General features: G+C 45.1%; 2 protein-coding genes and 1 long non-coding RNA gene across 5 annotated transcripts in view; 1 reads left to right on the forward strand and 2 right to left on the reverse strand.

Moving 5' to 3' along the window:
* The window catches only part of BCL7A (BAF chromatin remodeling complex subunit BCL7A), a 30,678-nt gene extending 10,873 nt beyond the window's left edge, over positions 1–19,805 (reverse strand). The window contains exons 1-3 of the mRNA XM_079957860.1: positions 19,539–19,805; positions 10,029–10,110; positions 4,796–4,892 (exon numbers count right to left, since the gene is read on the reverse strand). Coding sequence (XP_079813986.1) covers positions 4,796–4,892; positions 10,029–10,110; positions 19,539–19,630 — 271 coding nt within the window. The 5' untranslated portion in view covers positions 19,631–19,805. The remainder of the gene's footprint in view (positions 1–4,795; positions 4,893–10,028; positions 10,111–19,538) is intronic.
* A 1,750-nt stretch (positions 19,806–21,555) lies between these two features.
* The window catches only part of CFAP251 (cilia and flagella associated protein 251), a 39,580-nt gene continuing 36,358 nt past the window's right edge, over positions 21,556–24,777 (reverse strand). For all 3 annotated transcript variants that reach the window (XM_079956465.1, XM_079956464.1, XM_079956466.1), the window contains 3 exons: positions 22,697–22,925; positions 22,505–22,606; positions 21,556–21,810 (listed from right to left, as the gene is read on the reverse strand). In XM_079956465.1, the coding sequence (XP_079812591.1) occupies positions 21,641–21,810; positions 22,505–22,606; positions 22,697–22,925 (501 nt within the window). In that variant the 3' untranslated portion in view covers positions 21,556–21,640. The remainder of the gene's footprint in view (positions 21,811–22,504; positions 22,607–22,696; positions 22,926–24,777) is intronic.
* Positions 21,818–23,882, forward strand: LOC307205161. Its single transcript, XR_013833927.1, has 2 exons — positions 21,818–21,948; positions 23,490–23,882. It is a non-coding gene; the product is annotated as an uncharacterized lncRNA (long non-coding RNA).

A 24,777-nucleotide genomic window follows, 5' to 3' on the forward strand; every position in this document is an offset into this window, starting at 1 on the left:
TTCCACCCTCAAGCACATGTCCTACCTGCTCCACTGCCACAGAATCTGGACATAGAACCATACAATTGAAGAGTTGGGACCCAAAGCTCCAGGGCAGGAATCACAAATAAAGAATCCCTGACAGCATACAGCATACAGCAGTGGTGCCCAAACTTTTTTCAAGGAGGGCCAGATTTGATTAAGTGAAGGGCCGTGAAGGCCAACCAAAGTTGTTGCGCTTTTTTTTAGGATTTTTTAGGATTGAAATTGTTGAGCTTTTTTAGGGTTGAAGTTCTAGAGGGGTTTTTTGAGGATTTTACCCCATAAACTGCCGCCCCTGTGGTAGAGCCTTTGGCCAACGAGGGAATCAAAGGTGTGCTAAAGGTGGGAAAGGAGATTGCAGAGGAGCTGAACAGATTATTTGCATCTGTCTTCAGAGCAGAAGACTCGCAAGTAACATAAAAGTAATAAGGTGAAACAGGAGAGATGCGAGCCGGGAAGGGCGACGGAAGGGCCCGGCCAGGCGGTGACTCACCTCGTAGGTGGTGCGCCATCCCTTTGGCCCAGGCGAGGCGACCCCCTCACCTGTCTCCTCGTGAGGGAAATGCGGCGTCGGGGCACCTCGGCGGAGCAAGGCCACTGGCCTCCGCCTTCCTCCTTTCGCCGCGCCGCCTGCGCCTCTGCTGCCTCCCACTCTCGGCGGGCCCTCCCGGGCATCGGGCATCGGGCTCCGAGGGCGAAGGCGCCCCTCCTCGGCCCCACTCCACCACGCCCATCTGCAGCACGGGCCCCGCCGCCGCGCTACCCGCCAGCTGCCCAGGCCGCTTTGCCCGCCTCCTCCTCGGGCTCGAAGCCCGGGTTGTCCCGGCTCCAGGCCTGCCTTGAGCAAGACGAGAGCGGCGGCGACGGCAAGCAAGACGAAGGAGAAGGAGAAGAAGCACCGACGGCGACTCCGCCGCCGCTGCCCGGCGGGTCCCGCAGCCGCCCCAGCTCCAGATGCTCCAGGCCGCCGGGAGGGCAAAGTCCCGCCATGGCCCCCCGACCCTGGACGAAGGCCGCCGCTGCCTCAGAAATTTTCTCTCAGGCCGGCCGAGTAACGCCTTCGCTTTCTCCACCACCCGCCTTCCAGCCCCCCAGCGCGCTGCCTCACAGCGTGCTGCCTCACAGGGGGAAGCGGGCAGGCCAGGCTGGCGGCTACATGGGCCACATGACGAGGTCTGGCGGGCCAGATTCGGCCCGCGGGCCTTGTGTTTGACACCCGTGCTATACAGTCTCTGTTTAAAAGCCTCCATTGACTGAGAGTCCACCACCTTCCAAGTTAGACTTGTTCCACTGGCAATCAGCTCTTACTATCAGAAAGTTCTCTCTAGTGTTTAGAAGTTTAGAATCTACTTTCTTGTAATTTGAATCCATTGGTTCGGATTCTACCCTCTGGAACAGCAAAACAACAACAACTCTGTTCTATCTTCCATGTGAAAACCCTATAGATATTTGCAGATGGCTATCGTGCCACCTATCAGGCTTTTCTTCTCCAGGCTAAACATACCCAACTCCTTCAACCATTTGTTAGATGAGTGTTCTTTCACTTCCTTCATCCAAGTAATTTATAAAGATGTTGAACAACACCAGGCCCAGCACAGAACCCTGAAGCAACCCACTTATCACTTTTTTCCAGGATGATGACAAACCACTGGCAAACACTCTTTGGGTTCAGTTGGTCAACCAGGTTCCCCACAAGAATATAATGGGGGACTTTGTCGAAAGCCTTATTAAAAGCAAGATACACTACATTCACAGCATTCCCTTGACCCAACAAATTTTTAAATCATGACTTGTTTTTTCTAAGTGCTCATAGACCAACTGTTTGATTATCTGGTTCTTGAACATTTCCTGGTATTGACATCAAGCTGACCAGCTGGAAGTTCCCCGAGTCTTCTTTCTTCCCCTCTTGGAAAATGGGGACAACATTTGCCCACCTCCAGTCTACAAGTTCTCCATAATTTCTCTAAACTTATAGTCAGAGGCTCTGAGATTACTTCTGCAAGTTCTTTCAGCTTCCTTGGAAGCAGTTCACCAGGTCCTGGAGATCTGAATTCATTTAAAGTAGCTAGGTGTTCCCTTTCCCCCTCTTTTCCTATCCTGGGCTGCAGTTCCCTCTCTGCATCGTTTATTTTATTCCATTTACACCAGGTTGGGCACTGACGTTGAGCAGTTCTGCCTTCACTCTGTCACCCAATAGCATTTCTCCATATCCTTCATGCAGAGGACCCACTCTTGCTTCAAACATAGCCAAAAAAGTCACTAATTATTATTTATAACCTCTCTTGCAAGCCTGAGCTTGTTTTGAGCTTTAGCCGCCTGACCGTCTCCCTGCAAGTGTTGGCTACTCCTTTATACTGTTCTTTCATAATTTGCTCCTTCTTCCCTTTCTTATACATGTCCCTGTTATGTTGAATGTGATCACATAGCTCCTGAGTGCAGTGGTTACAAACTAAGCTCATCTGATTTTATTACAGGGTAGAATTTAAAGGAATGAACTGCATTGACCATTATTGACAGGACAGTTACAAATACTGGGATGCACAGGAAACACGGCTGCTACAAAAGTTAGTAGCTCATCCTTCATGGGGTAAATGCTTCATCTAAAAACCCACTTGAAGGTGATCACAGTTATGGAGTAAAATGCAGCTGCATCTCCTAAATTGCATCAGACAACGGGATGCCCCTAAAATGGCTAGTTCAATCAAATCTGCACCAAGGTAAATGCAGGTAATTAGATTTCAGGCAAATTCATCCTTCATTCATGCCAATAAACATCTAGTCAGCGCTACATGGCTGTGTATGGATGCACTTAGCCAGAGAGATTTAGACCCATTCCAGATGCCAGAACTTGCTTATAGCAAAGAGGACCAATTCCACTCCACCCTGGTTATGCAGACCCTCTCTAAGTGCAACTCTCCTAGGGAAAGGATTCACAACTGAATATGGGGAGATCCATACTTCAGTGGCGGAATGCATGATTTATTTGTACAAGGTCCTAAATCTAATCCTAATCATCACCAGCTAGAAAAATATGGTAGCAAGTGGTGGGAATGACCCAAGAGTTTGAGATGAGATCTTAAAGAGTAGTTACTAGTTATGGGAGACATTGCTGGGTGAGATGGACCAATGATTTGAATCAGCATAAGGGCAGCTTCATGTGATGCTCAAACAAAATAAAGGACAACTTAATATAGGTAAGAAAAGAGGCTTTGGTCACAGCTACCGACTGAAAAACTCCTCCATGGAGTTTCAACAGTTCCCCACACTCTTGATGAAAGATGCTGGCTAATAAAAGCTATCGCCTTACCTACTTTGCCTCTCACCAAGACATCCAGAATTGGAAAATTACAGATAACATGGTAACATTTAATGACTCACTTTAAGTGTTAATCTGTCAAGTACATGCTTCTGGAGAGAAAACCTTAAATCTCCAGACTCTCTTTTGTCAGGTTTGAAGGCTTTCCGGGGACACATATTACAGCAGGAAAGCACCCCAATGTGACCTAGAATCTCTTCTGACATCAGATGAGAATCTGAAGCAGTATTATTCACAAGGTAACAAAACTGAACCAGAGTATAGAGTGACAGATTTAAGGGGAGCATTCTCAACCATGGTCTAGCAACTGGAGAGGTGACCTAGGAAGGCTGCACAATCTCTTCAAAAAAAGGCTGAGCAGGCTATTTCTAAAAATGCTTTGAGTCAATATGCCAGAGGGTAGTATCCAAAATAATCTAGAGGGACCGTAAATTCCACTGAGCTTTTATCGTCAGTCAAATATTGCAGTTTCTTCCAGTGCTACCCCTTCCTGAGAGAGGGAGTGGTTTTGCCTGTCTTGGAAGAACTCAATAGTGCCTCAGAGGCCCAGCATGATGGAAGAACCAGCCCTTGCTCTCTGCTGGACAGAAGAAAGACAAATGAATCTCCCAGGTCTCACGAAAGAGCAAGACAAGATTCTCCCAAGCTCACAGCAAGATCGGGGAGACATCCCCATCTTTCGTTTAAGCGAGGAAAAATCTCTCAGGCCTCACACTGACTTTGGAAGTCCTTGAACCCATGCACTGCCTTGCTGCTTTAGATCTTATCCAATGTTTTATGCTTTAAAGAAAATTGGGTATGGAACATGTGAATTCAGGAATGTAGGAGATCAAAATTAATTATCACTCAGCAAATGCTTTATTTAATTTGCTTCAAGCTTCATTTCAATTTATAGAAACAATGCTAAGACATCCTTCCCTTACACCTTACTTATCAAATATTTCCCCTTCCTACTGGTTCATTTTCTATGCCAGACGAAAGCCAACCATTACCAAACCTACCAGCACCAATTCAACACAAAGCCAGCCTGAAAAATTCTCTCTCTGAAGCAGCCGCTGCCCAGCAGCCTTTTAGATTATACTGTTTAATCTGCTAAACCAGGCATAGGCAAACTCCGGACCTCCAGATGTTTGGGACTACAATTCCCATCATCCCTAGCTAACAGAACCAGTGGTCAGGGATGATGGGAACTGTAGTCCCAAACATCTGGAGGGACATGGTTTGCCTATGCCTGTGCTAAACACTTCAAAAAGTGGTCCACAACTGTGTCTGGTGATACTAGCATCAGGAGGGACCCCAGATCTCAGCCATGCCCATGTGGGTTCTATTATATAGGCAAACACTAAACCAATGTTGGTTATCAATCCATGTGGAAGTCAAGTGGCCATGTCTGGAGGCCCCTAGTCTGCACCACACCTGCAGCTGCTGAAGCTGGTACTGTCTCCTTGCTCCACTCACCATTCATATCCATCATCCCAGGAGAAGAGCTGTTCTCTGGAGTAGTAACCTCAGATCCACACTTTTCATCTTTACCTTTCTTCTTGTTCTTGGTTTTCTGAAAGGGGCAAAAAAATAAGTCATGAAATCGTGTGGCCTCCACTGCGAGGTCCAATGATCAGGGATTTGGTACTTTCCCCCATTCAACCAAGGTTCAATTCCCAGTTACTAAATATGGTTTGTTTTATGAACTGAAACTTTAGTTTAAGCATCTCTTGAATAACAGTGCAAACCAAGCATCCCTCAGTGCCACTGATTTTAATCAAGTAATGACATACAGTGGTACCTCCGGTTAAAAACGCTTCAGGCTACAAGCTCTGCTAACCCAGAAGTAGCTGCTCCTGGTTGCAAACTTTGCCCCAGGATGCAAATGGAAATTGCGCGCCAGGGGCATGTGCGCAGCGGGAGGCCCCATTAGTGAAAGCGCGCCTCAGGATAAGAACAGTTTCAGCTTAAGAATGGGCCTCCAGAACAAATTAAGTTTGTAACCAGAGGAACCACTGTATTGATATCAAAGAAACAGGATCCAAAATGGTGTTGCCCAGTGGTATTCAACCAGTGTGCCTTGAAGGATGGTCAGGGGTGCCGCGGGCAACACTGGCCTCTGTCCCTCTTTCCTTCCCTCCCTCCTCTGATGCCCTCTCACGTCTCTGCCTCCCAAAGGCTTGTGCGGCTGTTTGTTGTAGAAGCCATGGCTACAAGTTCCCCAGGCAAATGGTGCCTCTGGGGCTGGTTCCCAGGTCGCTGTGGGGCACCTCTATTTGGGGTGGGGCAGCTCAGAGACCAGGGACGGCAGCATCAGCTGCCCGGAGGACTCCCAAGGAGACGGAAGGGGAGAGGAGGGAACTCGACTAGATGTCCCTCAGAGTCCTTTCCAGATCTACAATTCTATGATTCTATGCAAGGATATGAATTCTCCTTCAACCCTGAAAGCTGTGGAAAAGGTTGTCCAATTACATCCTGTTGGAAGATGCTTGTGATTATCAATGCTGATTTTCCAGTCTGATGAGACCAAGGTGTATTAATTTAAATTTATTTAATTTAAACGGAGGAGGAGAAACCTATTGGGGGGGACACCAATGTTTGACTCAAGCTTCTGATCTGCACTTCACACAACTTCCTAAGTTAAAAGTACAATTAACATATTTTATTTACAACTGGGAAAATCCTAGTAAGGAAGGTATGTTTTAGCTATACAATGTCTCATATATATATATATATATATATATATATATATATATATATATTCTCACTACTTTAGAAAATGATACAGAATATATTGCTTAGAACTCTTGATCATAATTTGAGTTAAACTGCATGTGTCGTTCCATAGTTAAAATACATATGCAGTCATAACTTGGTTGATGAACGCCTTGCGGCTCGAACGTTTTGGCTCCCAATCGCAGCAAACCCGAAGTGAGTGTTCCGGTTTGCGAACGTTCTTTGGAACCCAAACGTCCGACACAACTTCAAATTGGCTGCAGGAATCGGAAGCCGTGCCTTGGTTTCACATTTTGGAAGTTGAACAGACTTCCAGAACGGATTCCATTTGACTTCTGAGGTATGGCTGTCATTATTTCAAATCATGGATTTCTGACCATCTCATTGTATTTGCAAAAAGACCTGGACAATGCCACTTTCCTGCAGACTAATGCCAAAATATTTTGGGTCAAGGGCCATAACTCAGAAGTTACTTTGCATGCAGAAGGTTCCGCATTCAATCCTCCACATCTCCAGGTAGGGCAAGAAGAGAACCTTGTCTGACATCCTGGAGAGCAGCTGCCAGGCAGAATGGACAATACTGAGCTAAATGGACTGATGATCTGAGTCCGTATAAGGCAGCTTCCTGTATTCCTAAAACTCCAAATACTCTTCTCCACTGTGAGATGGGAAATAAAACTACACATTTTCACAACTCATAGCAAAAATTACAGAGCTTGCCTCATTAAAACATATACAGTGGTGCCTCGCAAGACGAAAAGAATCCGTTCCGCGATTCTCTTCGTCTAGCGGTTTTTTCGTCTTGCGAAGCAAGCCCATTGACGGCTTAGCGGATTAGCGCTATTAGCGGCTTAGAGCAGCTTATCCGCTTAGCAGATAAGCAGATAAGCGGCTTAGCGGCTTAGAAAAAGGGGGGGAAAGGGGAAAAAAAGTCGGAAAAACTCGCAAGACATTTCGTCTTGCGAAGCAAGCCCATAGGGAAATTCGTTTTGCGAAGCGCCTTCAAAACGGAAAACTCTTTCGTCTAGCGGGTTTTTCGTCTTGCGAGGCATCCGTCTTGCGGGGCACCACTGTATTACTATTTAAATCTCTCTTCTGCTCTTCCTCCAAATAGTTCAGGACAAGGGACATGGTGCTGCTTCTTTTCCCCCCCAAAGGCTGCATCAACAGAAGTCTAGTGTCCAGATCAAGGTAGTAGTAGTATCACTTAAGTCTGCGTTGGTCAGCCCTACCTGGACTACAGGTAACTCCCCATTTATGCACTGGTTACATTCCAAGACACCACATATTTAAGTGAAATTGTGTATATTTGAAACATCATTGAAAAAGCCTTCAAAAACCCTGCCCCACCCCTTTCTCTGATGCATTTGTGTTATTTTCAGGATTGGCACAATGCACGCATGCATAGTCACGCATATCTTGGATGTGCCTAAAATAGTCTCTGCCTGTACTGTGTCCAGTTGTGGGCACCACAACTTAAGAAGGATATTGACAAGCTGGAATGTATGCAGAGGAGGGCAACCAAGATGATCAAGGGTCTGGAAACCAAACCTTATGAGGAACGGTTGAGGGAACTGGGTATGATTAGCCAGGAAAAGAGGAGACTGAGAGGAGATATGATAGCTGTCTGATGGGCTGCCACACAGAAGATGGCACAAGCTTGTTTTCTGCTGCTCCAGGACCCAAACCAGTGGATTCAAATTACAAAAAAGGAAATTCTGCCTAATATTAGGAAGAACCTTCTGAATATAAGACCTGGTCAACAGTGGAACCGACTACCTCAGAAAGTCAATGGAGGTTTTTAAACAGAGGTTGGATGTCCATCTGTAAGGTATTCTTTAGCTGCAATTCCTGCCTTGGAGACAGTTGGACTTTTGGGGTCCTTCCAAATCTACAATTACTGTATATGATTCTGTAGTCATCCAATGAACTTTGCAGCAGAGAGGAACATGAAACTGGCTTAAGAAAGGAATGTAAGACTAGTGCGGTAAGTTCAGAGAAATAAAGAACAGCTTCAAGGTGATTCTGAAGCTAGATCTTACACCTGCCATAGCTTTCTTGTTCTTGGTTTCCATTTCCAAGCCCACAATTTGTTGTAATCCAATCTCTCTCTCACTGGATTTTAAAAATAAAACATAAATATACATTTTACATACTTTATGAATGTATCTATATCTATATCTCATAGTCTTTTGAATGCTAGAGTTCAAGCAGCTTGTTCCTTCTATAGGAAAACCACTTTTAATGCACTTAATTCTGGTCAATATGTTTTACAGAAAGCTGTGGATTAAATTCTAGGAGGTTATATAAAATATACTCTATTTTAACATGTTTGTATTTAACTCAGATTTAATTTACTCTTTTATAGTTCATACCATTACACAATTTTAAATGAATAATTAAAGGTATCCGATTTGGGGCAGGGGGAGTATTCTTATATACGCTGGTGCAGACAACAATAAGATCAACGTGAAACCACAAACCTAATCAGATGCTACATGGAGCACGATCCATTCCCTCAAATGCTAACAGCGCTACAGAAGCTAAAAAAACCAAGTGAGGGATGATAACATCAACCGTGTGAAAAATCCATGTATGAAAAAGGATGCTGCATTTTCAATTAGAAGGTGACGTAATTGGTCTCCTAGGAGAAAGTGACAGATGCACTGCTCTCAAAGCACACACAGTGCCTGCGGAGAGAATGAGAAGCCAGATGCTTGAAAGGGGGCAAAGAGAGGGGCAGGGCTCAGAGATGAGAGCATTAGGGTCAGGCAACACTCTAAAAAATTACAAGCAGATGGCCAGATGACAGCCTATCGCTACAGAAGACATTGACTCCATGTTGGGGGTTTTGCTCTTACCCGCATTTGTGTATGTCTGTTGAGACAAACAGGTGAAAATGTTGCAGTCACACAAGCACCATAGCTATGCAATCAGTATTGTAGACACAGCCTACAAAATGATTAAAGGACGCAATTTTCAACACTGCAATCTCTAAACGCCTCTGCATAGACAGAATAGCAATAATGAAAAATGGAGGGTATCTTTCCAGGAAACTTTTGACTTTAAAATAAACTTTCCATGATGCTAATGTATCATTAATTGTAAAGTTGCATGTTAGGTACCAATTCTGGAGATCTCATAGCCAGTTTTTTTTTTAAAAAAAAAACATTAATAAAGCGGTTATAATTACAGCAAACAGTCATTCTGATGCAAGCATTCCAATTAAGCGCTGACACTAGGCAATACAATATTTTGCAAGTTTCATTCCAACAGGAATTCTGATATTTTAAAACAAAATGATTAGACAGAAGCCCAAAAGGAAGGGAAAAATGTGCTCCCATTATTCCTATTTAGACACACGCACACTCAAGCCTAATCAAGAGGCTATGTGTTTTCTAGCTTTTTTTCACAACTTTGTCAATCTTCTTGTTTTCTGAAGATTATTGTGCATTTCCTCCAGTTATATGCAAGGCATATTGAAATCAGTGTTCGAAATTAACCCATCGCCAGTAGTTTTTGCAATTCAAGAGTACCACCTAGCGACCAAGTTGAGATTTCAAGTAGCCTGAAATAAATCTCCACTGCAGAAGAGCTAGGGCAGCTGCTATCCCCTTTTTCTATGCTACTTCACTGAAGCCTTCTGATATGCGCAAGAGACTCCATTGTGGTACTGCTTTCATAAGTATACAAACTGTAAAGTATTAATGTCATTTCAGCCCACCCACACCCACCTCCCTTAACTGTGGTATCCAATTAAGAACTGCTATTAAACATGTGAAATTAACAATGTGTCACTGAACTGTGTATTAGTTCATGTTTTTAAAAATAAAAAAATAAAAAGTGCTGCTGCATTTGGAGGGGAGCAGATGGCAACTAGCCATGCTGCTTTTGCACCTATAAGCCAGGTTCCAGGAGCCATTCAGCTCCTGGCTTTTATATCTCAGTTTCTAACACTGCTTGAAATACTTACATCATCTACTTTGGGCTCTGTTACTGGTACCCATTTGTAAATCCTGAGGGATGTGTCACCAACTGTCACCCATTTCTTCTCCCTACAAAAAGATAACACATGTTAGTTTCAAAATAGCACATTAAAAAGTGACGTGGAAGTATATATTGTGGAAGGTCTGTAACAACCTATTCAAATTGGTTGTATGTTCTCTATGGACCTGAGAACATACGATGATGTGTAGAGTTGTCTGCATTTAATACAGGAGACATGCTATCTTTTACAACCAGCAGATACCTCTGCCATTTTGGGGCTTCTTGTTGGCACAGCCCAACAAGCAAAAGTGACAAAGCGAGCGAGCGAGAGATCTACCCATTCAGAGAGCACATGCACTGCACACAACCTTTTGGTCATTTAGTATGTCGCAACAGCAGATAATATCTAATTTGAGGGGAAACGTAACCGAAATCAATTTTAAGTGTTTCTCAAAGTATAAAGGTACACCAACTAACTCCAAACTCCTAGAGACAGGAATACCACATGGCAGTGTAGGTATGCCTTCCAATCCCCTCTGCAAAATCCAAGCAGCTGGTGGCAGCTGGAGAGTTTTTCTACAATGGGAGGCTGTCAGGCTTAGAAAGGAAAATTTTGGAAGGATACATGACACATGAAACTCAAATGCTAAACCAGGGCTTGCCAGTTCAGGCAAATGAGCAAGCCCTGGTATGCCTCAAACCAGGTAATCACTTCACGTGAGGCACCCAAACCAAAAACTGCTCACTCTTCACTCAATCAATGCCAAACCACTGTCTTGTGTTATGTCTGAAACACCCCATTAAATTTCCGTATGATATAGCACACATACATGTGCAGTTAACTGGAACTCAACTCCTTGCAAGTCCCAGCAAGTATGAGTAACAAAAGCAGCTACACTGGAAGGGGATAAAGAAGATTCCCTGGTGGGCCAGAAGTATTAATCTGTAGAACAGAATGTGAGAGGTTTAGTGGAATTTTAAGAACAACAATAGAATGGAAAGAGGTCCAAATTATCTTTTTATCATTTCTGTGATATCACAAAGCTTGTTTTTGTTTTTAAATGAGAGACACTATGAAAATTAGCAGCAATTCCCCCCATAGCTTTATTTCACCTACTAGCTATTCATCATAGAGAAAAGGGTGAAGACAAAGACTATCTAGAAACAGGGGCCATCCACATCATAAAAGTGTATAGTGTCTTACAGCAGCATTTCTTACAATGGTGTTTCTGAAAACATGTATTTTATATATTATATCAACATTCTGATCCAACAGAGCCATTCTCCATTCCTAAAGCTCAATGCTCTGAAATGTTTATCAGTGCTCTGAAATCCAATGCACTGACCTACTACTGAAAGGAAGAAAATCACTAAAGTAGAACGCACTCTAAATTTGAGTTCTAAACGTAATTTGTTATTTAGCAAAATTTATAGACCGCTTAATCAAAAAAGAGCTCTTCAGCAGTTTACATAAGGCTGCATGTGTAATGTAATTAAGCAATTAAGCCAATGGAAGAATGAACCTATCGCTGTTCTCTTGAACACAAGACACCTGTGTAAGTATTTCTAGTTATAAAAACAACATTTAAACGGAATCTGTTCCACAATGTATTAGAGATGCTGCATTTGAAAACCAAAAGTTCAATATACCTGTTAGCATCTCAAAGCAGCCACAAACAGCATCTTCACTCGATCAACTGTAGAATACAGGAGGAAACCTATGTTAGTATTTTTTTAAAAAAAAAATCTAGAGTGAAAGTTATCCCTGATATTTGAGAGCCTTCATTTAATTATGTTGATTTGACGTAACTCTATTTGGCCCAAGAGACACATTCCCTTGTGGGCAACAATCTGGGGGTCACCTGCCAGTGCAAGGGGGAGCTATTTTACCCATTGGCTAGTCTACACACTCACACATCCCTCTCTATCTTCTTTCCAGGTAAGCAGAGGACATTATCAGGGCTCCAGGACACATTCCAGCCAGGCAAAAACACTCCAGAAGGAGGTGAAGGGGCAGTGAACAGTGTGGCTAGGAAGAGGGACAAGGGCCTGGAGGGTCACATTTGGCCCCCAGGCTAGAGGACCCCACCACTAATGTAGATGATCAAGAGCACTGAACTCAGGTCTACACATGCTGAAAAAAACAAGATTTAACAAGCTGCCTGAGATGTGCCCAGCAGACTAACGTCTTCTTCTTTGAGTATCCCATGCCTCTCAGTACAAACCTCTTACAGAACTTCCTTAAGATTCAAAAGCAGTTTCCCATTGCTTTATTAAGAAATACAAGTCCAAAGTCCCCTTGAGCATGCAGTGTTAGCTGCATGGTTCTTTGGGTTTGGGCCAAGGGACAGAACGCTTGAAGAATCAGGGAAGGAGGGAATAGAGATACTGGTAAGGATATGGAATAGAAACACTACAGTGGTACCTCGCAAGACAAAATTAATTCGTTCCGCGAGTCTCTTCGTCTTGCGGTTTTTTCGTCTTGCGAAGCATGGCTATTAGCGCTATTAGCGGCTATTAGCGGCTTAGAAAAAGGGGAAAAAAGGAAAAAAACTCGCAAGAACTCGCAAGACGTTTCGTCTTGCGAAGTGAGCCCATAGGGAAATTCGTCTTGCGAAGCACCTCAAAAGACGGAAAACTCTTTCGTCTAGCGAGTTTTTCGTCTTGCGAGGCATTCGTCTTGCGGGGCACCACTTTATGTCCCAGTACAGTCATACCTCGGAAGTCAAACAGAATCCGTTCCAGAAGTCTGTTTGACTTCTGAAACATTCGACTTCCAAAGCGTGGCTTCCGATTGGCTGCAGGAAGCCATGGAAGCCCCGTTGGACGTTCAGCTTCCAAAAGAACATTCGAAAACTGGAAAACTCCCGGTTTTCGATCGTTCAGGAGCTAAAACGCTTGACTCCCAAGGTGTTTGGGAGCCGAGGTACGACTGAACAGTATGTCCTATTCAGCCACTATGACAGCTTACAAATTTTAGCAAAAAGATAATTAGTTCCTCCAATTTAGCAATGCTGCTTCACTGACCTGTCCTTCAAAAAGCAGTATCTAATTGGAAGCCCTCTATTTTAATTACATAGTTCCCCATTCTACAAACATTTTTGATATACCCAAATCTGCATGGGGTGGTATGCATGGAATAGGGCTTGCTCAGCGCAATATGGATTATAATTTGTATGAATGATACTTAGGGACGTATATGCCTTCTGTAATCTTGAATAATAAATAAAAAACAGGGGAAATCAGCAGTTTCTTTGAGCAGGATTAGGATTCTACTTCACATAGGCTGCTATCTGATCTGTTTTACTATTTCCCATGACTACTTAAGATGGGTATTTCTTCTTTTTACCTACCATCACCATCAGTATTTTAAAATTAACACTTTCTAATATTTTTTCCTCCCTCTAAGCATTTCACTTGGCAGTAGTACCTCTGTTTCTTAGTTTATCTCGACCTTTCTCTATTGTGTTGTAAATGGCCTATAAGGGGGCACAATGACATTTGTTTTCTTCCAGGGAAGCTGGAGGAGGCCAACTAGGGTCAGGGACAGCTACACTTGTGGATAAAGATTTTGGGGGGTGCACTAGGATTAGGTATACAGCAGTGCAAACAGATCAGGTTGTACCTCTTTTGCACAGAAACTGACCCCCATAGATCTGGTTAACTGCACCACATCATTTCAGCAAACTAACCCAATGATTTTTCACATCTTGGTCAAATTAAGCTTCTATAAAATCGAGGCATGTTTTAATCTCAAGTTCAGTTATGCATAAAAAGCAACATACTTTTCTAGTTTAACACATTATCTTAATATGGACCTAAGCAAAAGGTAAGGTAAAGGTAAAGGTACCCCTGCCCGTACGGGCCAGTCTTGACAGACTCTGGGGTTGTGCGCCCATCTCACTTAAGAGGCCAGGGGCCAGCGCTGTCCGGAGACACTTCCGGGTCACGTGGCCAGCGTGACATCGCTGCTCTGGCGAGCCAGAGCCGCACACGGAAACGCCGTTTACCTTCCCGCTGGTAAGCGGTCCCTATTTATCTACTTGCACCCAGAGGTGCTTTCGAACTGCTAGGTTGGCAGGCGCTGGGACCGAGCAGCGGGAGCGCACCCCGCCGCAGGGATTCGAACCGCCGACCTTTCGATCGGCAAGCCCTAGGCGCTGAGGCTTTAACCCACAGCGCCACCTGCGTCCCAAGCAAAAGGTAGATTAATATAAAAATCCTTCTACAAACTGGTTATGCATACAAGCCAGAGTAAATTAGATATGCCTAAGCATCACTCAGGGACGCAGGTGGCGCTGTGGGTTAAAGCCTCAGCGCCTAGGACTTGCCGATCGAAAGGTCGGCGGTTCGAATCCCTGCGGCGGGGTGCGCTCCCGCTGCTCGGTCCCAGCGCCTGCCAACCTAGCAGTTCGAAAGCACCTCCGGGTGCAAGTAGATAAATAGGGACCGCTTACCAGCGGGAAGGTAAACGGCGTTTCCGTGTGCGGCTCTGGCTCGCCAGAGCAGCGATGTCACGCTGGCCACGTGACCCGGAAGTGTCTCCGGACAGCGCTGGCCCCTGGCCTCTTAAGTGAGATGGGCGCACAACCCCAGAGTCTGTCAAGACTGGCCCGTACGGGCAGGGGTACCTTTACCTTTACCTTAAGCATCACTCAAATCAATATGATCAAGCACATTGTTAAACACAACTATTTCTACTAGTAATAGGATCACCTGGTTTCTCTGGCCTGCACCATGCATACAGATATCAAATAAAAAGGTGCACATAACACATACATATGAGAAATACTCAACAGACTTTGGCACTGAAATAAATCATTTTCATCATAGGTTGCCTTCAAGGCCCTATTTAACCTCATGCCTAAGATACAACTTTGGAGTTTTCAAAGCTATAGCGTATCCATCTGATAAACAGAAGGCTGCATCGCCGACACAGATGCACACCTTGAACAAGCAGAAATCCAGAAATCCACGAGCCTCAGAAGGAAAAAAATCTTTCTCTAATCATCAAGCCACAGACAATCAACACCATCAAACCACATGAATACTGAACAATAAACCTTTCTGTCTCAAGCAGATGTTTGACTGGAGGCTGAAGAAACCAGTGTCAGTAGCCATGCTGATTGAGAAGGACTTGTCTGTTCTCAATGGTTTAGGACTGAATGAATGCAGAGAGTGATCCAAACACCTGAACCATCAAAGGCAGCCAATGACTGCTAAAACTACTGGGTTCCCCAAGTTTGCCAGCATTCATTAATCACACTTGGTAACAGCAATGGAATAACTTTTTGTAGAACATTTTGCCTGCAACAACCTTCCAGTGAGAGATATATGTATATGCCTGGTCTGTTTTGCTATTTTCCCATGACTGCTTCAGGCGGGTTTTTCTTCCTCCAGCACCATCTCTCTCTCTCATTCTGCATACACGCGCGCACATGTGCATGCATGCATGCACAGAACTGTACCATAATAATAATAATAATAATAATAATAATAATAATAATAATTTATTTATAACCCGCCCATCTGGCTGAGTTTCCCCCACCACTCTGGGCGGCTTCCAACTGAATATTAAAAACAATGCAGCATTAAATATTAAAAACTTCCCTAAGCAGGGCTGCCTTCAGATGTCTTTTAAAAATAGGATAGTTGCTTATTTCCTTGACATCTGATGGGAGGGTGTTCCACAGGGCGGGGGCCACTACTGAGAAGGCCCCAACATATGTTGGGACCCAGTGCCATACCACACAAAGTGTCTTCAGCAATAGCAAGCTTGAAGTCTTCAATACAGTGCAGCACACAGAAGGCATGTAAAGACATTAAATTTCATGCCAACAATCTTTCATCTCAGAATACAGAAATATCCACCAACCTTTCACTGCACATTAGTAAAGGTTTGTACATTTCTTCTTGTTCTTGTTCCCCAATGGGGAAAATAGAGGGGGGGGGTCCCTACATTGTTCATCTGAAGAACAAGATCTACATAAACTTGTGACATGAACATGTGTATTTTAAGGATCTGACTAGGTTTCCCACAGCAACTGGAAGGCTGCTATGTCAGGATTGAAGTCTGCAAAAATTCTATGGCTTTCCCCATCACTCTGCTCTTGGAGGAATGAGCCAGTGTGATCACCTGTGCATAGTTGCTATGACAACAGAAGATGCTGGCAAAAAAGTTTCACTTGACTTATTTGTTAAACAAGAAGCAAGGCTCCAATTTTCTCTTCTCCACACTTTTGGCAAAGAACGACAAAAGGAAACAAGACGCACACTTGCCTTGAAAAAACAAGTGGTGCATCAAGCACCCAGCTACAATGATGCTGATAACGAGCATCACCATCTCTCCCTGCATTATGTTAGGCTCCTAAAAGTGCGTGCCAGCGAAGTGCATTTTCTTAAGCGCACAACAAAAGCATTATTCCTTGAACTTTGTACTATCATTAAGACTACAAGGCTGGCAGCGTTTCGGCTTTTCAACACAATGGCTTGGATTTCTATTTTGAATTCCCCTTCTCAGTCTGCATCAGAAAAGACACTTTTTAGCTATTTGCCCATTACAATTTGAACTGGACTGCTCACAAACATCACAGCTTTTAAAACTACAATCATCCACTCTGGGAAGAAAAGAAGGATACTAACCGATTTTTCTGTATTCTGCTAGTTTATAATATATACCTATAGAATAACTATTTTATCCAACACAAAACCCCTGAATCCATTGATTTCTGCTTTTTATGAGCTGTGCATTGGTGTAACAAAAACTCAATCACATTGTTTTACAAAATAAGCCTGTCTTGAATTACATTCATACTATGTTATCTGATCCAAAAATACCAAACTGCACACTGATTGCCTATTGTGCTTCAATAACCATTTTGCTGTATTGTTTAGCTGTGCCACAATGATTTTCACAATAAAAACTACACAAAAACCCCACAAAAGAATAAAATGCTAAAACGTTGTAAAGATTTAACAAAAGAGGGCAATTCTACCAAGGTTACAACCTTTAATTATATAATTTCAAACAAATTCAAGTAGCAATTACACCCTCCCTGTATAGCTCCACTCAGATTTTAGAATTAAACAATACAAGCTGGAACCAATGTGATTTGTAGCACAAAACTAAAAATCTTTAAAATACGTTCACTTGGTTGACCCATTCCCATTAAAATATCAGAACACATACGCATTCTAAACTTTACCTAGGATTTCAAGATTTCCTCTGAAATGTGTGAAAAGCATTTAAAATAGCCATTCACACTTAAAGGTGCATGAGGATTTTGAAAGAAAGATAGGAATCCAAGTCACATCTGATGTCTGCCTATTCACCATAATATACTCTCCCTTCTGAATTAATAATAAAATAAAAAAGGAAATACCCACAGATCACAATTCACAAAGCACATTGTTATCTTTCTCACCAACGAAACAAAAGCGCAAGGGAGCCAAGCAGAAGCAGTACTACACTTCAGGGGGGTATCAGAAAGAAGGTGCACAAGGATAAAAGGAGCTACAACAGCAAATGATCATTGGAGTGTGCAGAAGAGGGATCTGCCCCCCCCCCCCAGTGAAGCAGGAGACAGCTCAGCAAGAGGATATTGGCCAGGTGCTGCCATGCACATTCTAAGAAATATGTTGTGTGAATAGCCACAGAAAGCAGTAGCACGCACACAGAACAAAGTGATGGTAAAGAGTGTCTGTAAAATTCATGGTAGGGAGAAGAGCTCACGAGATACCTGCAGAGGCTACAGCACAGTCACAGGCCCCAGATTCAGTCTCTGTCCAGTTAAAAGGATCTGCCCAAGACACTGAAGAGCCTGTCCTCGGCTAGATATATAAAAAAATCAAATGACTGGTCTAAGAATGCTTCAAATCTAGGTCAAGGGGCAGTTGGGAGGGGAAGAGGTCATATTGGGTTCAAAGAGGAAAGAAGAGTTTGGAGAGAGTAGTCCTTCTCTGCCTGCTGCCAGATTCAGCCGAACAGGATGTGGAATGGTGTAGAATATCGATCTATCTCACACAACAGGGAGCACGCACAGCCAGTGGGCGTGGGAAGCATCACTTGGGGAAATACACAGTGAGGGCAAGAAGAAAGTTGACAGGAAGAAGATGCTTGAATGGAGGCCAACCAAGGAATCCATCCCAACGCATTTGCCAAATGAGTTTATGGCCAAAGGGGCAAGGGAGAGAAGAGAGACAGGTGGAAGGAAATACATAAGACCAAGGGAGAGGTTTAAGAAGATCTAACAGTGAAAAATTTGGGGGGGGGGGCTAGACATGGGTAAAGAAAACCTTAAAATAATCACAATGGAGGAAAATAGGAAGAAATTAGGAAGGGGGAAAGACCCAGGTATCTGTAAAAGAAAAGGCACCCATATTGCACTAAGATATGATACAGAGGGAGAGGGACAGCTCAGTCCATAGAGAATGAGACTCTTAAACACAGGGTTGTGGGTTCGAGAACCCCACATGTGACAAAAGATTCCTGCATTTCAGGGGGTTGGAGTAGATGACCCTCACGGTCTACTTTGCCATTCTATGAAGTCAATCAAGGAGTTGAGGGTGGGGTTGCTGAGCAAAAACCATCCAAGGGTAAGGGGTGGGACAAAAACCCAAGGGACTGAGAGGGGGGAGGGAGAGAAGGACCAAGAAATATATGCATAAGAAACTGAAGTCCCAAAAAGGAGGTGCCTGGGGGACTTCTAGCCGACAACAAGGGGGAAGACCACAACAAAGGGGAGGGGGGTCCAAGAAGTAAATCTTTAAGGCTGCCTTGGAAGGAAGCCTCACTGACCAACTCTAGGGGATCTATAGGAAGAAGACAACCAATAAGGGGCACAAGAGCACCAAGAGGCGAAGGGGGAAAGCCAAGGGAAAAGGAGATGGGAGAAAAGCCCTGAGGATGTGGGGACGCTGCTGCTGCTGTGTGTGCTCAACTTATGTGCAAGAGGGGAGAAGCCTCCCAAGAGGACGGAGGTGGGAGGAGCCCCCAAGCTGCCTTGGGGGGAATAGATGGGGTGGGAGGAAGGAAGGCGACTCAGGAGGGAAAGCACTAAGGGGTCTGTACTAGGAACTGGGTATGGGGGGGGGGAGCCTGGGGGTTCAACAATGAGCGGGCGGAGGGGCTCAAAGGAGAAAGCCCTGAAGGGTATCTGGTGGAAACTGAGGGAGGGGAGAGACAGAAGACATGTTGGGGGGGGGGGGAGACATGTTGGGGGGGGGGAGACATGTTGGGGGGGGGGAGAAAAGATGAGTAGTAGGCCACATGCGTGGGTGTTTTCACAATGGGACTCCCACCCACCTACTCGGAGGCAAGGAGAAATGTTGGCCTGTCTGGGAAGGGGGGGGGGCGCCGACACCCCCGCGCCGCCCCTCTTCCTTTATCCCCTTTCTCCTTCTCTCACTCCACACCCCCCCCAAAATAAATAAATCTCGAGACAAAAACAAAGCCGCCTCCTCCTCCTCCTCCTCCCTGCGGCTCAGCCTCGCTCACCATTTGCGCACTTTCTCGATGGCCGCCATCACCCGCTTGATATCATCCTTGGCGCGGCTGCGGGTCTCGGCCCGCACCGACCGGCCCGACATGCTGCTGCCGCCGCCGCGAGGGAGAGCCCGGACTCCGGCTGGCTGCCTGGCTGGCTGGCTGGCTGGCGCGCTCCCTCCCTCCCGCGCTCGCTCCCTCTCGCACTGCTGGGCCCGCACCGGCAGAGGCTGGGAGCGGGAGGAGGCGGAGGCGGAGGCGGAGGCAGCTCCGTCCTCGCTCGGCTCGCTCCGCGGCAGCGCCCCCGCACGCACGCACGCACGCACGACGGAGGCGCCTTCGCTGGCTCCGCCCCGGAGGGAGGGAGGAGGCGAGCCGAGCGGGGCACTGCGCAGGCGCCAGCTCGGCGGGCGCGCGCCCGCCCGCGCGCCCTTAGCTCCACCCGCAAGGCGAGGGGGGCGGGAACGTGACTGGGGCGGGGGGAGGGGCGTTCCCGCGCTTTTGTCCTCTGAGGGAAACGGCGCTGCGATGCCTGCGCTTTCCTCCGAAACACTGGGGCAGGCATCGGCAAACTCGGCCCTCCAGATGTTTTTGGGACTACAACTCCCATCATCCCTGAATACTGGTCCTGTTAGCTAGGGATGATGGGAGTTGTAGTCCCAAAACATCTGGAGGGCCGAGTCTGCCTATGCCTGCGCTTGGGGGTTTCCTCCCGCCCCCCACCCCTGGCTTCTTCCAGCTGGATGAGTTTACCTCAGAATTTACTTATTTCCTTCATAAAATTTATACACAGGTATTGTAAAACAAACACAAACACGGACGGTCTCAAAGCGGGTTCACGACAAGGGGCTGCTGCTTCGTGTGGTGCCTGTTTTGCTTTTAAATGCACCTTGCATTTTATTGAATGTTAATGACGTTGGAATGAAACGAAGTGGTTCTAGTAATAAGGTAAAACAAGAATATGCAAGAGTGGATTGATATTAGATGAAAATTTGAAGTTATAATATGTATGAATTTGCTGAACAAATTTTTAAATGGAATACAAAAAAGGGAGGTGTGAGGAAGTCATGAAAACAAGTAAATGAGTGGTCAGATATTAGAAAGGGATTTTTATTTTTTATTTTTATGTCTAATTTTGGCTTTTGTATTTTTTTTGTATTTTTCTTTTACTGTTTTGTAACCCTTTTCTTGTTAAAAATTTAATAAATATTATTTTTTTAAAAATGCACCTTGCATTGTCCCTGTATCCTACTGAATTTTTTGTTTTTCACTCACACTTTCTTGTTATATACATCATCGCCTTAAGATGGTTGTACGGAAGGTAGCTGATGAATGAACTAAAATAATGCATAGATCTGGGAGATTTGTGTTGTATAGAAACTGCTTGTCAAGTCAGTTTAATAAGTATGCAGATGAACGGTGTCCTTTGAGGGAGTGGCGCAGCGTGGTTTGCCAGGGCCAGGCAAGTATTTTGCACCCGCTAACCCAGGCTCCTTCATGGTTCCTTGTCAACCCGGGGGAAAGTGACCAGTGGGATGCCGCAGGGTTCTGTCCTGGGCCCGTTGTTCTACGTCTTTATAAATGACTTGGATGAAGGAACTGAGGGTGTGCTCATCAATTTTGCAGATGATGCCAAGCTTGGTGCAGAGCTAATGCCTTAAGACAGAATCAGAATTCAAAATGACCTTAACAGATTGGAGGACTGGACCCAAAGTAACAAAATGAATTCCATGAGGGACAAATGTAGGATTCTGCACTTCGGCAGGAAGAACCAGATGCACAAATATAGGGCGAAGGACACCTGGCTTACTAGCAGTGCATGTGAAAGGGACCGAGGGGTCTTGGTGGACCACAATCTTAACATGAGTCAAGAGAGTGATGCAGCTAGGTGTTCCTTTACCACCTCTTTTCCTATCATGGACTGCAGATCCCTCCTTACCATCATTTATTCTGTTATCACCAGAAAAAATCCTTCATCTTCCATGACCCTGGCTCTGATAATTTTTATTTCAAAAGAAAATACAATTCCTAAAGGGATGCAAAAAAATAATAATTTTTTAATGCAGCTACAGCAATGTGTTTTCTTTTTAAGGCTTAAGAACAATCAGAGGCCATTAAGATTTAATGATCAGAGTGCTGCTCCCAGATTCAGGTTCATTTGTGGTCTTTGTTGTTTCCGTCTCTGTCAGTCTTGGCTCAGGAATTGGTAAGTCAAGAATTTCTGTTATGAAGTGCGTGGCTGTGATTTCCTCTGGAATTTCTTCCTCAATAAAGGCATCTGCACCTGAAAGGTGAGAGGCATTGAAATGGATGTTAGGATTCAGGACAACGGAGATAATGGTGTTGCATCTGCACCAGGCTCTCCCCTCAACAGCTTACACTGGGCTGCATACACATCATTCATTTTGCTGATGTTTTCACAGTAAGTGAACCCCAGGGGCGTACAAAGTGGGGGGGTGGAGGGGGGTGACAAGATGGCCCCTGCCTCCCCCCAGCTGTAGAGCAGTCGTATGGACTGTGCATGTGCAGCGACCGTACGGGATGCAGCACATGCACAGTCCATACGGGATGCCACACGTGTTCACTCTGTACAGGATACCACGTGAGCAGCAGCCTGTATAGAGTGTGCATGTGCAGCACCCCATACGGTCAGCACACATGCACAGTCCATACGGGCTGCCACACATGCGCACTCCATACAGTTGCTGTGCAAGCAGCAGCCCATATGGACACCGTGCAAGCAGCAGCTCTTATGGACTGCGCATGTGCGGCAGCCTATACAACCCATACAGCATGTGCGGCAGCCCATACAGCACGAGCAGCAGCCCGTAAGGAGTGCGGCATTCCATATGAACTGTGCATGTGCGGCATTCCGTACGGAGTGCGCACGTGTGGGATGCCGCACATGCGCACTCCGTATGGGCTACCCCGCCCCAGGTGCCAGAGATGGTTCCCCCGCCACTGCTGTAGCCAAGTACCTGTGGCGTCGTAGGTGCCAACCTCTGAGCGGCCCCCCTCAGGATTTGCGCCCAGCAAAGTGGTGAGGCACTCTGCTAGCTCCTCTTCTGTGAAATGCTCTCCTGGGTCAAATAAGGTAAAAACAAAACCTGTTAGCTTTGTGACAAATCTGTTTTGGGGCCAATGCTGCCCTCCTCTGGGTTGAGGCCCACCTCTCTGTTGTAGCAGCAGCAGCAGTTCATCCCTACTAATGGCCACCTCGCTGTTCTCATTCTCATAGCCCAGCACTTGGAAGGCATTTTCTATTTCTTTTAGTGAGAGCCCAAAGGCAGGCCGGTGATTCACATACAGCTTGATAAAGTCACCTAAATTGATGTCGGTCACTTGCATGCCGGTCTCCAGATATTCACTGAATTTGACTTCATTTAGCATATCTTCAATCTAAAGGAATAAAAATGTGCCTTTGTAAACGGTGGCTGATGCCAATGGAATGCTTTGACAACAATAAAAGACATTTCATAGCCACTGAAAAAGGAACACTTTGCCACATAGAGAGGTCACATTTCCCAGCCCTCCAACCCATGCTCAGAAGGACTGGGAATAAATGGTTTGCATGATGTTCCTCTGAATCTTACCCATTTGGCTGCCGCTGTTTGCAGACAAATACCGGTATATATTTGTTCCATTTCTATGCCATCTGTGTACCAAAGTCTGCCGGGTGTCTTACAAAATCAATAAAATATACAAATACAATACAGTTCAGTTTAAGCAAACTGGTTTGCTGTTACATCTGAATCAACAGACCATTGTTTCTAATGTTGCTCCACCCTTGTGGGCCACTGTTTGGAGCAGCATCTGAGAATTGTCCAGAAAAGCAGAAAAACAATACAAAGCATTGTTTGCACAAACGGCCTTTTTCAGACATAAAACTAAACCATGGTTTAATATTAGGGTATATGAACAAGCAAATGCTGTGTGGAACCTCTGTTTTAATTCTGCTTCCAGATAATTATGGGAAAACCATACTTCAGCAGTGTTAAAGAGCTCAAGGGGATGCAAGCTTGGAATTCATGTACATGCATTAACAGGCATGAACCCTAGAGAATGATGCACCTTCCCCAACTAGAGATTTAACTTTTAGAAACTTGGGTATTGGGGTAGAAGCTGAAGAATTGCCTCTCTCTAGCAACCTGCTATATGCCCACTCAACTGCTTCAATCTGCAGAACTGGCACTGTTACAGATGTTCTGAATATGAATCCATATTCTAGTGAGGCAGCACGAACCCCCTGCATATTGACATCAGGCAGGCACTGTCACTAAACTCTTTTCAGTACCTTCTAAAAACCTTTTTGTTTAGAGAAGCTTCCCCAGATATGTGGAAAGTTGCTGTGCATTTTAATCTGCTGTTAGTTGTTTTTACTGGTAATGTCATTGCTTTACTCTTTTTTAAAAAACCAATTTGATGTTTTTCACAACCAAGTGGCATATACGTTTTATGAAACCAAATAAATAAATAAATGCACACACACCCTCAATAAAAACCTCCTGAAAAGGAAAAACAGAGACGGTGATTTACCAGCCACAGATACCAGATAATCAGATCTGGTCCTGATAACACAGATGCTGTTAGGAGTGAAAATAGATTTATGAATGAGAAGGAAGAAGAGAGGTGATGCCACTTGCAAGGCTATTATAATAATTATGCTCCCACCATAAAATTAGAAATATCAGTTTCTCTCCATGACCCTCATCATCCCCAAGAGGCATTTTCCCAAGGATATGACATGCATAGGGGGAAAGGAGTCGCAAAGGATTAGTGAGGTGGGGAGAAGAGCTGGTTCGCTTTTCACACCCTCTGGCTGTTTCATAAAAGTGGGGCAGCTCCAGCCAGCGCTGTTCTTATTGTGCCTGCGCATATCTGCTCAGCGGAGGGAAGTAGGCCATGAACCCTCCCCGCTACACTACAATGCGCAGGGAACTGGGCTACATGTTTGGTCACCCTTGAAGAGCTTTTCCTGTCCTTCTGCCACCAACAGGCACACACAGCAGCTGCAAAAGGAAGATGCTGCTTGGGCTGAACTGTCTCCACAGCCCTGTGCAATCCTGAAACACAAGGACACTTTTTGCTCAGTGGGGCTTCCACAACGTTCACCTTGTTTTGCTACTATTTCTGCCATGTCCCTGTCTCTCCCACCCTCAGGACTACCTGCCAGCAATGCCCTTTGGCGGTTTCCGCCATCCCTAAGTGACAGAAGAGATACAGCTGCAATCATTGACGCACACTTTCATTG

Source organism: Podarcis cretensis (assembly GCF_951804945.1).
Source record: "Podarcis cretensis genome assembly, chromosome: 16".
Taxonomy (NCBI): Eukaryota; Metazoa; Chordata; class Lepidosauria; order Squamata; family Lacertidae; genus Podarcis; species Podarcis cretensis.